Below are 16,866 nucleotides of genomic sequence, written 5' to 3' on the forward strand. Positions count from 1 at the left end.
TGGAAAGTAGCCATAAGAGGTTGCCAGATGATCAGGAATAATTGTTCATTGCCTTTTAACACTGCACTAATCCTCTCATGAGGAAGTATAGAAAAAAATTCTTTGTACCACATAGGAACAGTAGGAGGTTTGTCCTTGATCCACCTCAATAGCATACATTTTCTTGCTAAAAGTAACAGCTTATCTAGCAATTTGAATTTAACAGAGAGGAAAGATACCAACTTGGATGGCAGGTCCAGTAGAAAAAGGCCGGGGTCCTTGGTTATCGTAGTTTTGAAAATGCCATAGCTGCTTTGCTATACATGACCAGAAATGTGATATGTATTTGCAATGCCAGAACAGATGAATATAGTCCCCTCTTTCCCTGAGACATTTCAGACAAAGTGGTGACAGGCCCGGGTCCATCTAATGCCGAATGGAAGGTGTTATATGTAATCTATGAAGAATTTTATATTGAGTTTCCCTCAGTCTAATACAAATAAATACATTTTTTTTTTTTTTTTTTTTTACTTTTACAATTTAAAGCTTCTTGCCAGTGAGCTTCTATTTACTCATTATCTAGGTCCCTTTCCCACTTATGCTGAACACTGAACAAGCCTGTTGGAAAAGTGTCATGTAACAGGTAATAGAAGGAGTAAATAAAATGGGAGAAGTTCTTGCAATTAATAAGAAAGGATTCTGGGGCAATCAATTTAGGAGTACTGAGGGAGGGGAGACTCAGCTCCTTAATAAAGTGGCAAATCTGCAAGTATCCAAAAAAATGTTCCTCCGAAAGGCCATACTGATGTTGAAGTTGCTGAAAAGTCATGAGAATACCATTTTTAAATAAATCTCCAATAGTCTTAATTAGGGATGTCCTGATCAGGTTTTTTTTGGCCCCGATCCGATTCCGAGTCATCTGATTTCGAGTATCTGCCAATACCGAGTCCCGATCCGATACTTTAAAAAAACTGAATGAACAATGAACAAATGCTAAATATATAATATTTTCATTTTAATCACCATATTTTATTATTTATCACTTAAACAGTGCACTTCTCCTTGAGGTAGCTTGAACAATCAAGTAACAACCTACCAGACTTAAAAAATGTACAAGTTTCCATGTTATTTTATTTGTCTAAAAATAAATGTCCAAGGTTCCTTATGTTAAACAAGAAATTATCTAATCTGAAATAACAGGTGGTTTTAATTTATTGATTTAGCTAATTTAATTACAAGTGTTCTAAACTTTTTTAAACAGCAGTCAGAAATTTTGAGGTAACAAACAACAACAAAAACATTTCCAAGGATTTTTCTTCAGAAAACTGCTCTATAAATGAGCAGATCAGTGGTTTCTGCACTAATCTGTTTTGTACAGATCAGTGGTTTCTGCACAGATCTGTTTTGTACAGATCAGTGGTTTCTGCACCGATCTGTTTTGTACAGATCAGAGGTTTCTGCCACTAGTCTTCCGTGTTTTAGCCCGATGCGTCGTTCCTATTGGAGCGAAGCTACGTCACAGCTCAGAGCATCGAAAGTTGGATTGTGTTGAACTTGTTTTTTCTTTTGTTCAATAAAAAAAAAGATTGGGTTGAACTTTGACCGCGTCAGCCTGCTGACAAGCGGCAATGCGCGCTCCCGTCAGAAGCGTCGCTTTAGCTCAGCTTTTGACGCGACGCTGACGCCTCTAAAAAGCAACGCGTCTCATTGAAAATAATGTTTTTACACCGATTCTTGAGGCCTCTGACGCTTCCAACGTGTGAAAGGCCCATTAATCTGCAATAATGAGCTTGAAATAGCGCTGATCAAAATAATGAGGATAAGAGCTATATCAGATTCCTGATCGGGATGCAACGTCCGATTTCGATCAAGTCTGAAACCACGTGATCGGGCCCGATTTCCGATCACGTGATCGAATCGGGACATCCCTAGTCTTAATGACTCAGGCCCCACATAGATGACGGTGAACAGCAGAGCCAGCCCAAAGGATACTCGAAATATGCAGTCATTTAGGAACTCCATACCACCAGGGGACCCCCAAGAGCACAGAGAAATCATGATGAGAAATATATATAATTTTGAATAATTAATAAAACTGAATAACTCAAATGAATCAATATATCATAAATCAATTAGTTTGAGGTTTTTGTTGCAGATGGATAGGATTCACAAAATTTTAAAAAAATCAAGGCTTTTCTCCTCTTACGCACCTTTTGTCCCCAGGAGATTCCGTAGCTCTTCCCCCCAATCCCGCTTACTTCTCACAACAACAACATGGGTAATGTGAACGCAGAGGGAGTGTTTGGTCAGTGGTTTGGGGAACAAGTAACTGCATGGCTGCAAAGTTTGTTTAAAACCTACTGCAACAAAAGGCAGCGTTCAACAAACTTATTCCAGCATCTAAAACAGAGGCATCCAGCCGAGTGGGAGAAATGCCACTCTTTACGAGGTGAACAAGAGAGCTACAACAAACAAACTCCTGCTAAAAAGCAGCTTACTGGGGTAGAATCATTCAACAAGTGTATTTTTTGAAACAAAAGAACAGCTGGAACTTTAATTCCAGGAGGTAAGTAGAGGTTCCTTTTGGTAAGTTGTTGATCAAACAAAAACAAAACTTGATTTGAGTTATCGCTGTCATTTGTACTCATTTTCTTTAAAAAGTAAGAAAAAAACAAAGTCTATTTAAAAAAAAAAAATCCATCCTTCTACCACCCCTACTACCTTCCACTGTAATGCACTTTGGGTGTCTTGAAAAGTGCTGTAGAAATGTAAAGTAGTTCAATATGACTCCGTTTACTAGTTAGTTACAGGACAAGAGTTGATGGGTTGTTAAATTAGGCTATGCAGGTTTTTCCACTTTATCTTGCCAAAGGTGCATTCAGGTTCACATAAGACAAAGACAAACAGACACAACAACAGTCAGAACAAAGAAAAATAACCGTATGACTGTGTATGGACAATAAATAAATAATTCCATCACACCAATTTAGGCTTCTGACAGAATTCTATGCTGTAATCAATATTGTGCAAATTGACTTTTGGTCATCAGAAAGGTGTGCAGCTCCCTGCCTGTATGGGTAAAGTAGAGTAAATAAGTCATTTATCAACTATGTCTAATGTGCTTGTGTAAAAATTTGAATGAGCGTTGTTGAAGTATTTTGAAGCAAAACAAGTCTGCCTGCCTAACCAAGTGCCGGTGCCTCCTCAGTTGATGATGATGGAGCAAATGAGCACTGAACTGAACAGAGGTTACTCCCGGATCATGGATAAACCATGTTTTTTTTTTTAGACTTTGGTGGTTGAAAAACAGTTACTTATATTTTTAATATGACATGATACATTTAACATGTGAACTTCATTTTGTGACAATATTTAAGTATTTTATTTATTTGTTATTTAAGCATATTTATTTTTATTACAACTGATTATTTTTATGTAAGAAGATAATGTGAATGTCATTTGGTTTTATTTTGTCTTAGAAGACAAGAGTGTGCACGTTTTGCACACTCTTGCATATCTGTACCAAATTTTAAAACAAAATAAATGAAACTGGTTAACTTGTTTACTGTAAATGCAGTGCCTTGTGTGCTGATTTTACTTTCAAATAGTTAATGTAATTATGCCACACTTATACACCACTCTGCATTTAGAATTAGGACATTTTTACGAGTTTGCTACCCCTGTAAGGTTAAAAACAATAGCCAGAATGACACTGGTATGTTAGCTAATTACAAATAATGCTAATGATAGTGGGTACATTACACACAGTGTAGCCTATGAAATAATGAGACATCTGGTGCTGAGGTGGTGGTAGTGGGGGCACCAGATGAAATTCTGCTTAGGGCCCCATAAAGGCTTGGGTCGGCCCTGGTAAACAGGCCCAGGAATCAATGCAGAAGGCTGAGTCAAGATATGAGCAAAGCCAACCCAAATTATCCGAGCATGGCAGGCCCAGTTATAAAAAAAGTATACTGGGCAAACAACTGCTAAACTCCTTAAAAAAAAAAAAATTATTTACACCTTAGCGCTAACTTTCAAGTACTGACTTGGCACACTATCAGCGACTTTTAGCACCATAGACGCTTCTGAGTAGCAGATGCATCACTTGTGTCAGCTGCTGCAAAAGACGTCTCACTTACCTTTCACAGTGGAGTGTAGATCAAACGCAAGTCATTTTCACTCATGGTTTCATTTATAAAGAGACTTAATTCCGGACAGTTTATCAGCACATTAACAGCAACTTTGCCATTTTTACAAAGTGAAAATACCGCACTTTTAAAATAATGAAGAAGAAAGAATAAAGAAGGTTTGAGCATTAAACCGACACAAGCGCCAAAATGTATTATGGGAAATCAGACTTGTGTTATCAACCCCCCCCGCCGCCGTCAAAATGCATAGAACACTGCCATCTACTGGATGGGAGTGTGGAAAGCGGCCAACATGCTGAGTCACACTTCACAAACAGAATTTTCAGTTTTGCAAATGCTTTTTTTGTGTGTGTGTTTGTTTTTTACAAATGGAAAAAATGAAGTATTCATGAAATACACATCTATTTGTAAAAACCAACACACAACTTACAAGTCGGAAATTTGTGTTTGTGGATCACAAAACGTGTGCAAATCAAGGGCTATTTGTAGATAATCCTCTGTGCATTTGTAGGCATTAATTAGAAAAATTTAACTCCATAAATAAGTGTCTTTTCACTCAACAAAAATATAAACGCAACACTTTTGGTTTTGCTCCCATTTTGTATGAGATGAACTCAAAGATCTAAAACTTTTTCCACATATACAATATCACCATTTCTCTCAAATATTGTTCACAAACCAGTCTAAATCTGTGATAGTGAGCACTTCTCCTTTGCTGAGATAATCCATCCCACCTCACAGGTGTGCCATATCAAGATGCTGATTAGACACCATGATTAGTGCACAGGTGTGCCTTAGACTGCCCACAATAAAAGGCCACTCTGAAAGGTGCAGTTTTATCACACAGCACAATGCCACAGATGTCGCAAGATTTGAGGGAGCGTGCAATTGGCATGCTGACAGCAGGAATGTCAACCAGAGCTGTTGCTCATGTATTGAATGTTCATTTCTCTACCATAAGCCATCTCCAAAGGCGTTTCAGAGAATTTGGCAGTACATCCAACCAGCCTCACAACCGCAGACCACGTGTAACCACACCAGCCCAGGACCTCCACATCCAGCATGTTCACCTCCAAGATCATCTGAGACCAGCCACTAAGACAGCTGCTGGAACAATCGGTTTGCATAACCAAAGAATTTCTGCACAAACTGTCAGAAACCGTCTCAGGGAAGCTCATCTGCATGCTCGTTGTCTTCATCGGGGTCTCGACCTGACTCCAGTTCGTCGTCGTAACCGACTTGAGTGGGCAAATGCTCACATTCGCTGCCGTTTGGCACGTTGGAGAGGTGTTCTCTTCACGGATGATGCAAAGGAGATGTGTTGCACTGCATGAGGCAAATGGTGGTCACACCAGATACTGACTGGTATCCCCCCCAATAAAACAAAACTGCACCTTTCAGAGTGGCCTTTTATTGTGAGCAGTCTAAGGCACACCTGTGCACTAATCATGGTGTCTAATCAGCATCTTGGTATGGCACACCTGTGAGGTGGGATGGATTATCTCAGCAAAGGAGAAGTGCTCACTATCACAGATTTAGACTGGTTTGTGCACAGTATTTGACGGAAATGGTGATATTGTGTATGTGGAAAAAGTTTTAGATCGTTGAGTTAATCTCATACAAAATGGGAGCAAAACCAAAAGTGTTGCGTTTATATTTTTGTTGAGTATAGTAAAGGTGTGCATGTACACACTGTCTTTTGAAGGAGACACACTGTCGATCATAATGCACTGCAGCAATGCATTATGGGAGTTCAGGGTTTGTTTGTTTATTATTATTATTGTAGTACATGATATTTTAGGAGTGTTGTTACTGTTATAGATTTGTTGTGTTTGTAGAGTTCAAGGAATGCAGTTTGGCGAAGAGTTATGTTGTGACCATGCGTGAAAATGACGTTATGATTTACCTCTTCTGCCACAGTGTGAGCTGCTGCATGTTGAAAATAAATGACATTTTTTTTCTTCTCCAGCTGCACTGGCAGCTGGCTCACCTCCTTCTGCTGGGGGAAGGTGGATGGGCAGAGTTCCTTATGGCAGCCTGGCTATTGCACAACAATTAACATTTGGTTTTAAGGTTTACAAACAGTTTTGATCATTCAGTCTTACTCACTATGCCAGCAAAGAAATGTTACTGGACTGAAAGTTAGTGGAACTAAATTTAGCGGAAGCTAATTAATCCAATGTTTATTTTCAAAATTAGCTGAAAAGATAATCCACTAACGAAAAAGTTAGCTTCGCTAATTAGTGATTAGCGGAACTGTACCCAGCACTGTCTGGCAGTAATAGGATTGGACTTATGCTGAGCACAGACAGACGGATGGATGCAAAGCCTTCACAATACCCCACAGCCATATTTTGCTGGAGAGAGAAGTGTCTGCTTCAGGTAAATTCATACAAAATTATTTCCTCTGGGTTGTGTGGAGTTATCTGAGTTTTGGAATGCGAACAAACGATCTTCAACTAGTGGGTCAAACTTCTGTGATTTAGTAATTGTTTTGGGCTGCAATGCTCTGTATCTGTGAAGATGCACGATATGTTCAAATATTTGAACCCATATCCCACAAGGCCAATTAATTCTTGTCAGGCTTGCTGTCTGTCTATTTTAGACCCTGTTGTTTTTGTGACTTTAAAGGTTTTATTTGACACCTCATAATCTTTCAAACTAAAATTCTCTTTTTCACCCACGCTGGTGCTGTTTTCGTTCTGAAACAGTGGACGTGCACACACATCCTAACCATTCAGAAAGCAATTTGGAATTAATTGTCAAAATATTTTGTGTTTAATTTGCACATGTTCTTTTCAGGTCCTAATAATGCAGACAGTATTCACTTTAAAGTTGCTGTGCAAAATCTAGTCAGCAAAACCAGCTGGCTTTAAGTACATCATAACACGTCAAACTGAAATTTTAAAATGATCACATGAATTTGTAGCAAAGTGACCCTTATACAAAAACAGCACAGGATTATAAGACAGAAAAGAACCAATTTTTTTTTTTTTTTTTTTTTTTTTTTTTAAACATGAGCCTCATAAAAATCCACCCTGCATATCGCACCTCAGACCACACTCCCGTTCTCCACTGGGCAGGACAAGGAACTCTGTTACATGGCCTCCGGTTCTCTGGTTTCTCTCCACTGCAGTATTTGCTGTGGATTGAGCGGTTGGTGCCGTCGTGGAGGAAATGTACACAGCGCACGGTCCGGATCTGGAAGCCCAGACTACCGCAGGTTTTGGTGCAGTGCTCCCATTCATCTGAGATCCATCTGTGCAAAACAAGACAAGGATTAGTGTGGGCACACAGAAAGTGGAGTCAAAGTACACATTGAACAAGAATCCTCTCTTTGACCAATTCAACATTAATTACATGAACTTTTACAGATTTGACATCTACTCCATTAGATCAGTACACTGGAGTATTTAGATCAATCAATCAATTTTATTTATATAGCGCCAAATCACAACAAACAGTTGCCCCAAGGCGCTTTATATTGTAAGGCAAGGCCATACAATAATTACGTAAAAACCCCAACGGTCAAAACGACCCCCTGTGAGCAAGCACTTGGCGACAGTGGGAAGGAAAAACTCCCTTTTAACAGGAAGAAACCTCCAGCAGAACCAGGCTCAGGGAGGGACAGTCTTCTGCTGGGACTGGTTGGGGCTGAGGGAGAGAACCAGGAAACAGACATGCTGTGGAGGGGAGCAGAGATCAATCACTAATGATTAAATGCAGAGTGGTGCATACAGAGCAAAAAGAGAAAGAAACACTCAGTTCATTATGGGAACCCCCCAGCAGTCTAAGTCTATAGCAGCATAACTAAGGGATGGTTCAGGGTCACCTGATCCAGCCCTAACTATAAGCTTTAGCAAAAAGGAAAGTTTTAAGCCTAATCTTAAAAGCAGAAAGGGTGTCTGTCTCCCTGATCTGAATTGGGAGCTGGTTCCACAGGAGAGGAACCTGAAAGCTGAAGGCTCTGCCTCCCATTCTACTCTTACAAACCCTAGGAACTACAAGTAAGCCTGCAGTCTGAGAGCGAAGCGCTCTATTGGGGTGATATGGTACTATGAGGTCCCTAAGATAAGATGGGACCTGATTATTCAAAACCTTATAAGTAAGAAGAAGAATTTTAAATTCTATTCTAGAATTAACAGGAAGCCAATGAAGAGAGGCCAATATGGGTGAGATATGCTCTCTCCTTCTAGTCCCCGTTAGTACTCTAGCTGCAGCATTTTGAATTAACTGAAGGCTTTTCAGGGAACTTTTAGGACAACCTGATAATAATGAATTACAATAGTCCAGCCTAGAGGAAATAAATGCATGAATTAGTTTTTCAGCATCACTCTGAGACAAGACCTTTCTAATTTTAGAGATATTGCGTACATGCAAAAAAGCAGTCCTACATATTTGTTTAATATGTGCATTGAATGACATCCTGATCAAAAATGACTCCAAGATTTCTCACAGTATTACTAGAGGTCAGGGTAATGCCATCCAGAGTAAGGATCTGGTTAGACACCATGTTTCTAAGATTTGTGGGGCCAAGTACAATAACTTCAGTTTTATCTGAGTTTAAAAGCAGGAAATTAGAGGTCATCCATGTCTTTATGTCTGTAAGACAATCCTGCAGTTTAGCTAATTGGTGTGTGTCCTCTGGCTTCATGGATAGATAAAGCTGGGTATCATCTGCGTAACAATGAAAATTTAAGCAATGCCGTCTAATAATACTGCCTAAGGGAAGCATGTATAAAGTGAATAAAATTGGTCCTAGCACAGAACCTTGTGGAACTCCATAATTAACCTTAGTCTGTGAAGAAGATTCCCCATTTACATGAACAAATTGTAATCTATTAGATAAATATGATTCAAACCACCGCAGCGCAGTGCCTTTAATACCTATGGCATGCTCTAATCTCTGTAATAAAATTTTATGGTCAACAGTATCAAAAGCAGCACTGAGGTCTAACAGAACAAGCACAGAGATGAGTCCACTGTCTGAGGCCATAAGAAGATCATTTGTAACCTTCACTAATGCTGTTTCTGTACTATGATGAATTCTAAAACCTGACTGAAACTCTTCAAATAGACCATTCCTCTGCAGATGATCAGTTAGCTGTTTTACAACTACCCTTTCAAGAATTTCTGAGAGAAAAGGAAGGTTGGAGATTGGCCTATAATTAGCTAAGATAGCTGGGTCAAGTGATGGCTTTTTAAGTAATGGTTCAATTACTGCCACCTTAAAAGCCTGTGGTACATAGCCAACTAATAAAGACAGATTGATCATATTTAAGATCGAAGCATTAATTAATGGTAGGGCTTCCTTGAGCAGCCTGGTAGGAATGGGGTCTAATAGACATGTTGATGGTTTGGAGGAAGTAACTAATGAAAATAACTCAGACAGAACAATCGGAGAGAAAGAGTCTAACCAAATACCGGCATCACTAAACGATATGTCTTTGGGATGGTTATGAGTAATTTTTTCTCTAATAGTTAAAATTTTATTAGCAAAGAAAGTCATGAAGTCATTACTAGTTAAAGTTAAAGGAATACTCGGCTCAATAGAGCTCTGACTCTTTGTCAGCCTGGCTACAGTGCTGAAAAGAAACCTGGGGTTGTTCTTATTTTCTTCAATTAGTGATGAGTAGTAAGATGTCCTAGCTTTACGGAGGGCTTTTTTTTATAGAGCAACAGACTCTTTTTCCAGGCTAAGTGAAGATCTTCTAAATTAGTGAGACGCCATTTCCTCTCCAACTTACGGGTTATCTGCTTTAAGCTGCGAGTTTGTGAGTTATACCACGGAGTCAGGCACTTCTGATTTAAAGCTCTCTTTTTCAGAGGAGCTACAGCATCCAAAGTTGTCTTCAATGAGGATGTAAAACTATTGACGAGATACTCTATCTCACTTACAGAGTTTAGGTAGCTACTCTGCACTGTGTTGGTATATGGCATTTGAGAACATAAAGAAGGAATCATATCCTTAAACCTAGTTGCAGCGCTTTCTGAAAGACTTCTAGTGTAATGAAACTTATTCCCCACTGCTGGGTAGTCCATCAGAGTAAATGTAAATGTTATTAAGAAATGATCAGACAGAAGGAAGTTTTCAGGGAATACTGTTAAGTCTTCAATTTCCATACCATAAGTCAGAACAAGATCTAAGATATGATTAAAGTGGTGGGTGGACTCATTTACATTTTGAGCAAAGCCAACTGAGTCTAATAATAGATTAAATGCAGTGTTGAGGCTGTCATTCTCAGCATCTGTGTGGATGTTAAAATCGCCCACTATAATTATCTTATCTGAGCTAAGCACTAAGTCAGACAAAAGGTCTGAAAATTCACAGAGAAACTCACAGTAACGACCAGGTGGACGATAGATAATAACAAATAAAACTGTTTTTTGGGACTTCCAATTTGGATGGACAAGACTAAGAGTCAAGCTTTCAAATGAATTAAAGCTCTGTCTGGGTTTTTGATTAATTAATAAGCTGGAATGGAAGATTGCTGCTAATCCTCCGCCTCTGCCCGTGCTACGAGCATTCTGGCAGTTAGTGTGACTCAGGGGTGTTGACTCATTTAAACTAACATATTCATCCTGCTGTAACCAGGTTTCTGTAAGGCAGAATAAATCAATATGTTGATCAATTATTATATCATTTACTAACAGGGACTTAGAAGAGAGAGACCTAATGTTTAATCGACCACATTTAACTGTTTTAGTCTGTGGTGCAGTTGAAGGTGCTATATTATTTTTTCTTTTTGAATTTTTATGCTTAAATAGATTTTTACTGGTTATTGGTAGTCTGGGAGCAGGCACCGTCTCTACGGGGATGGGGTAGTGAGGGGATGGCAGGGGGAGAGAAGCTGCAGAGAGGTGTGTAAGACTACAACTCTGCTTCCTGGTCCCAACCCTGGATAGTCACGGTTTGGAGGATTTAAGAAAATTGGCCAGATTTCTAGAAATGAGAGCTGCTCCATCCAAAGTGGGATGGATGCCGTCTCTCCTAACAAGACCAGGTTTTCCCCAGAAGCTTGAATGAAATAGATGAATGAAATAAATGGGATTTTCAACATTTTTCAACCTTTAGTTTTACGAGTTCACTTTTTGGGGTTAGTCTTCCAGAAAAAAGCCCCTCACTGGCAGTGAACTTGTGATGACTCAGTGGAGAACATGGACTGGACATTAAGGTAAGCAGCTAACTGTATAATCAATCATTTTACAAGTTTCTTTACATTTAGTGAGGTAAATATGTATGTTTGCCTTCATAGGGATTGTCTCTATGCTACCACACACTTCTACTGACATTTTTGTCTGTTCACCAATGACAAGAAGTGGTTTACTGTGAGTGTTTTCAACTTTCCCTGCCACATTACATTATATAGCCTGTTAGCCCGTGATGGGAATTGCATTCCACATCCACATCCATATTATCTTAATTAAATTCTTTTTCTGAAACTTGGCTCTGTGAGGACAAAGGAATAGATTTTGAAATTGAAGGATATAATTTGTATTACATAAACTGTCCAGGAAAGAGAGGGGGAAGTGTGGAGTTAAATGTGGATAGTAAAGTGAAATGTAAACTGGTTGAGTCTGTTGCTACAAAAGGTATTATGGAAAGTGTGGCAGTTGAAAATGAGATGCAGGACAGGAATGTGATCGCTGCGTGTATCGACAGAGCGCAAGACTCAAATGTGGACGACTTCAGGGACAGCTTTGAAAATATAATAGATACACAGAACAACCAATTTTTTTTTTTTTTTTGATTGGTGGAGATTTTAATATTGATTTTTATTATTTTATTAAGTCATCCATTTAAATGTAGAGATATTTCAGATGTGTGTATATATATATATATATATATATATATATATATACATATATATATACACACACACACACATATACAAGGTCTGTTAGAAAAGTATCCGACCTTTTTATTTTTTCAAAACCATATGGATTTGAATCACGTGTGATTGCATCAGCCAAGCTTGAACCTTCGTGCGCATGCGTGAGTTTTTTCACGCCTGTCGGTTGCGTCATTCGCCTGTGAGCAGGCTTTGTGTGAGCAGTGGTACACCCCTCTCGTTGGATTTTTATTGCGAATAAATGTCTGAACGATTTGGAGCTTTGCTGCATCAAATTTTTCCAGAAACTGTGAGAGACCTCCAGGTGGACACCATTCGGAAAATTCAGATGGCTTTCAGGGACGATTTTATGGGGATTACACAGATTAAGGAGTGTTCCAGCCGGTTTAAAGACCGCCCACAGTGTCTGAGAGCGCGGTGCACTCCGAGCGCCGATCGACAGGCTGACACCCCGCTGAAACAACCAGATCATTTCCAACGTGAAGGCTTTGTTGATTCGGGACGTCGTCTGACTTCCACAAAAATGGCAGAAGACGTGGACATCAAGACTTTTTCGGCACATTCCACTGTTACAGGAGATTTTTCATGGAAAGAGAAGTGGAGGGATGCGCCACCATGCCGCTCATGGCGCGGGACAAAAGCACCTCCGTGTTGGTCTCACAGGACAGCTTTCAGATGGCTTTCAGACGGCTTTCGGTGGCTTTTCAGTCGTGTGACTATCCGAGAAATTGTACATGAGCTGGACATGCCAGAACATGTCCTGTGAGGCTTCATCACGGCATTGCTTTGCGCCATGCGGCTCCACCACGACACACGGAATTCCTCTGCATGTCTGTCTCAATGTGCCGAAAAAGTGCAGATGTCCACGTCTTCCGCAATTCCTGTGGAAGTCAGATGACGTCCCAGATCAACAGAGCGTCCAGTGTGGAAATGAACGGCACATTTCACTGTTACAGGAGTTTTTGTCATGGAAAGAGGAGCTGATGATATATATATATATATATATATATATATATATATATATATATATATATATATATATATATATATATAAAACATCAGCTTGGCCCCTTTTTCCTTTGATTTTACATCCAAGTGGAATTACCACTCCTTGTGCCACATTAATTGATAATATTATCATGAATGACATTGAGCATATTGCTTAGTGATCATTTGCCTGTCTTAACGGTTCTTGATTTGCAGCTTAAAAAATATGACTTGAAATCAGTCCACATACTTCAGAATCAGAAGCCAGAAAACAATTTACGGAGGCTTCGCGCGTCACGACCGATTCGCTGATGAAGCGAGACAAAGGAACACCTCCGTTTCGGAGTGTTAGAGGACAAGTTGGGACATGTCTATCTCGGCTTTCAGTGCTTACCAGTCAAGTGAGTATAAAAGAACTTGTGGAGAGCTGGACATGTCCTCTAACACTCCGAAACGGAGGTGTTCCTTTGTCTCGCTTCATCAGCGAATCGGTCGTGACGCGCGAAGCCTCCGCGCGGCTTTCCATGACAAAATCTCTTGTTAAAAGTGAAATCTGCCGGAAAATGGCTGATGTCCAGGTCTTGTGATAACCAGAGAAAGAGCACACGACGGTCTCATATCCACAGAGCCATCAGCTTAGAAATGATCCAGTGGTTTGTGCCGCATCGTCGCAGCTCGCAGCACGGTGCACCGACCGTCCTTAAAGGGGTCCTTAAAGCTGTATTTAAAGTCCTTATTCTCTGTGAAGCCTGTAAAATTTTCACTGAAAGCCAGATACATTTTTGGAATGGTTTCTAGGTGCCAGTCTCTAACAGCTTCTGAAAAAATTCTGATGGAAAAAAAGTCCTTTTCATTCCGCCATTTCCAGACAATGAAAATCCGACGAGGGGGCGGGACCACTCCTTCCACAAGGCGTGCTCACAGGCGAATGACGTCACCGACAGGCGTGGAAAAACTCACGCATGCGCACGAGGGTTCAAGCATGTCTGACGTAAAAACATATGAATGAAATCCATATAGTTTTTAAAAAAAATAAAAAGGACCGTTAATTTATGGACAGACCACGTAAGTTGGCTTTAAACTGGGATAAAACAAACTATATAATTTTTGGTAATTGAAGGAAGAATAACGATGTGAAAATTACCACTGATGGAGTTAATATTGAAAGAATTAATGAAGTTAAGTTTCTTGGTGTTGTGTTGGATGAGAAATTAAATTGAAAAGCCCACATAGATTATATAACAAAGAAAATTAGTAAAAGCATAGCTATTTTATTTAAAGTAAAAGATTTGTTTGAATGTAATTTGTTGTGTATGTTGCTCAATGATTCTCCCATACTTCACTTACTGCGCTGAAGTCTGGGGAAATACATATAACAGTACCACTAAGCCATTGTTTTTGCTACAATATAGAGCCATTAGAATAATCATAATAATCAGAATAATCAATAATAATAATAACTAGAATAATAAAAAGGTTACAGACAGCATACTAACAACCTGTTTATTGCAGCCAATCAGTTAAAATTTAAAGATTTTGTTAACTCAAAAATTGCTCTTATCATGTGGAAAGCTAAGCATGGTATTATACCAGATGAAGTCCAAAATTTATTCAGTCTTGTTACACAGGCCACTTGCCATAGAAGAAAATATAACTTTAGTGTTAAGTACTCAAGAACTACTATGAAACAGAAATGGCCCTCTGTATACGGAGTTAAGCTTTGGAATGCACTGACTGAAGAAATTAAATGTACAAATGTTTACAAGTTCAAAAAATGTATATGGATAAAATTCTGAGAGAATACAGTAAACGATGATGTTAATGCTGATACAGTTGATGTTTATTTGATGTTTGGTGATTGATGAGGAGACGGTGTTGGGGTTGGAATTATGGAAGTTAATGGATGCTTTTTTAATGAATTTATGACATAAGGGACAATGTTTCAAGATTCATCTTCTTTTGTTCCTTATTCATGGAAATTTTTGTTCATGAAAAATAACGGAAATTCCTTTTTGTACACAGTAAAATCACCAGTGTAAAACTAACACTGGCATAACACTGGCAGTGCGAAGTGCTTCTCTTATCCCTGTACTGGTAAGCAATATTCAATTTCTTCATTTATCAACTGTAACACTACACACATAGTATACCTTCTAAAATGTCCTTGTGGATTGGCATATATAGGCCAAACAAAATGTCAACTCAAATTACGGATAGCTGAACATAAAACAGCAATCCGCACTCAGAATCTAACTTATGCCATGGCGAGGCATTATAAACAGGCTGAACATGGCTCTCCAGCATCTTCAAAATTCTGGGGTATTGAGAAAATTATAGTTCCACCCAGAGGAGGTGACATCATTGAAAAACATTTATGTAGAGAAGCATTTTGGATACATACTTTGTGCACTTTGGAACCATTTGGTTTGAATGAAGAATTGAACTTTACTTGTTTTCTTTAACATTAATATTTATGTTTTTTTACTCTGGGTTATTGTCATTTTGTTTGTTCTTTTTTAATTGGGACGGTGTGTCTCTAATTATGAACTAAATATAAACTGAGTGAGTGCCTTGAGTGATAGATGGTCATGCCCCTTTTACGCATTCTGACATCTGGCTCCTGTTAGTATTTAGGCTGCACCATCCAGGTCTTTTCAGGACTCTGATAAAGATGTGATTTGCACATCAAAACGTTACTCTTTTTCTTTGTTTTCAGCACCTTAATACATTTTCAGCACCTACTTCTGTGTTGCACCAGCTGCTTTCCTTTTTTTACTCATGATCACTTTGTACCAGACATTAAAATAATTAACAACAAAAAGGTTAATGTTGTCTTGTTACTATGGTCATAGCAGATGGTCACTCCCCTGAGTCTGACAGGCTGGATGTTTTTTTTTCATTCAGGTGTTTTTCCTTATCACCTTCACCAATGTGCTTGCTCATGTTTTTGGGAAGGTCTACACCAGTGGTGTCCAAAGTATTCCACAAAGGGCCAAGAGGGTGCAGGTTTTCTTTGCAGCCACTGACTCCAGCAGGTGATTTCACTGATTAACATCACTATGAGCAGATGGGAAGAGTTCATCAGTGAAATACCAGCCGAAAGAAGAAAAAGAAAAAACCCTCTTCTCCTTCTTCTTCTTTTGGCTGCTCCTGTTAGGATTTGCCACAGAAGAGCAATCATTTCCATCTCACCCTGTCCTCTCTAACTTCCCTTGTCACACCAACCATGTCCTCCAACAAACTTGTATGCCCTCCCTCAGCACATCCATAAATGTCCCCTCTATCCATGGCCTCCCTCTTCTCCTTCTGCCTAGTGGCTCCATCCTCAGCATCCTTCTCCCTATATACCCTGGGTCCCTCCCCTGCACATGTCCAAACCATCTCAATCTCACCTCTCTGATTTTGTCTTCAAACCGTCCCACCTGCACTGTCCTCTGATATGTTCATTCCTAATCTTGTCCATTCTCGTCACTCCCAAAGAGAATCGCAACATCTTCAGCTCTGCCTCCTGTCTTTTTGTTTGTGCCACTGTCTCTAAGCCGTACAACATAGCTGGTTTCACTGCTGTCTTGTAAACTTTCTCCTTCACTCTTTCTAATTCCAATTAATGGTCAGGAGAGAGCTGAAGCCTATCCCAGCAGTCATTGGGTGAGAGGCAGGGCACACCCTGGACAGGATGCCAGTATGTCACAGGGCTACATATACGGTGCATCCGGAAAGTATTCATAGCGCTTCACTTTTTCCACATTTTGTTATGTTACAGCCTTATTCCAAAATGGAGTAAATTAATTTTTCACTCAAAATTCTACTCACAAAACCCCATAATGACAACATGAAAAAGCTGTTTTTTTTTGTTGTTTTTTTTTGCAAATTGATTAAAAGTAAAAAAAAAACTAAGA

General features: G+C 39.3%; 1 protein-coding gene across 2 annotated transcripts in view; it reads right to left on the reverse strand.

The window, feature by feature from the left end:
• The window catches only part of adamts3 (ADAM metallopeptidase with thrombospondin type 1 motif, 3), a 554,270-nt gene that overhangs the window by 12,883 nt on the left and 524,521 nt on the right, over window positions 1–16,866 (reverse strand). For both annotated transcript variants that reach the window (XM_034170793.1, XM_034170794.1), the window contains one exon: window positions 7,179–7,386. In XM_034170793.1, coding sequence (XP_034026684.1) covers window positions 7,179–7,386 — 208 coding nt within the window. The remainder of the gene's footprint in view (window positions 1–7,178; window positions 7,387–16,866) is intronic.

Source organism: Thalassophryne amazonica, chromosome 5, assembly GCF_902500255.1.
Source record: "Thalassophryne amazonica chromosome 5, fThaAma1.1, whole genome shotgun sequence".
NCBI classification, from domain to species: Eukaryota; Metazoa; Chordata; class Actinopteri; order Batrachoidiformes; family Batrachoididae; genus Thalassophryne; species Thalassophryne amazonica.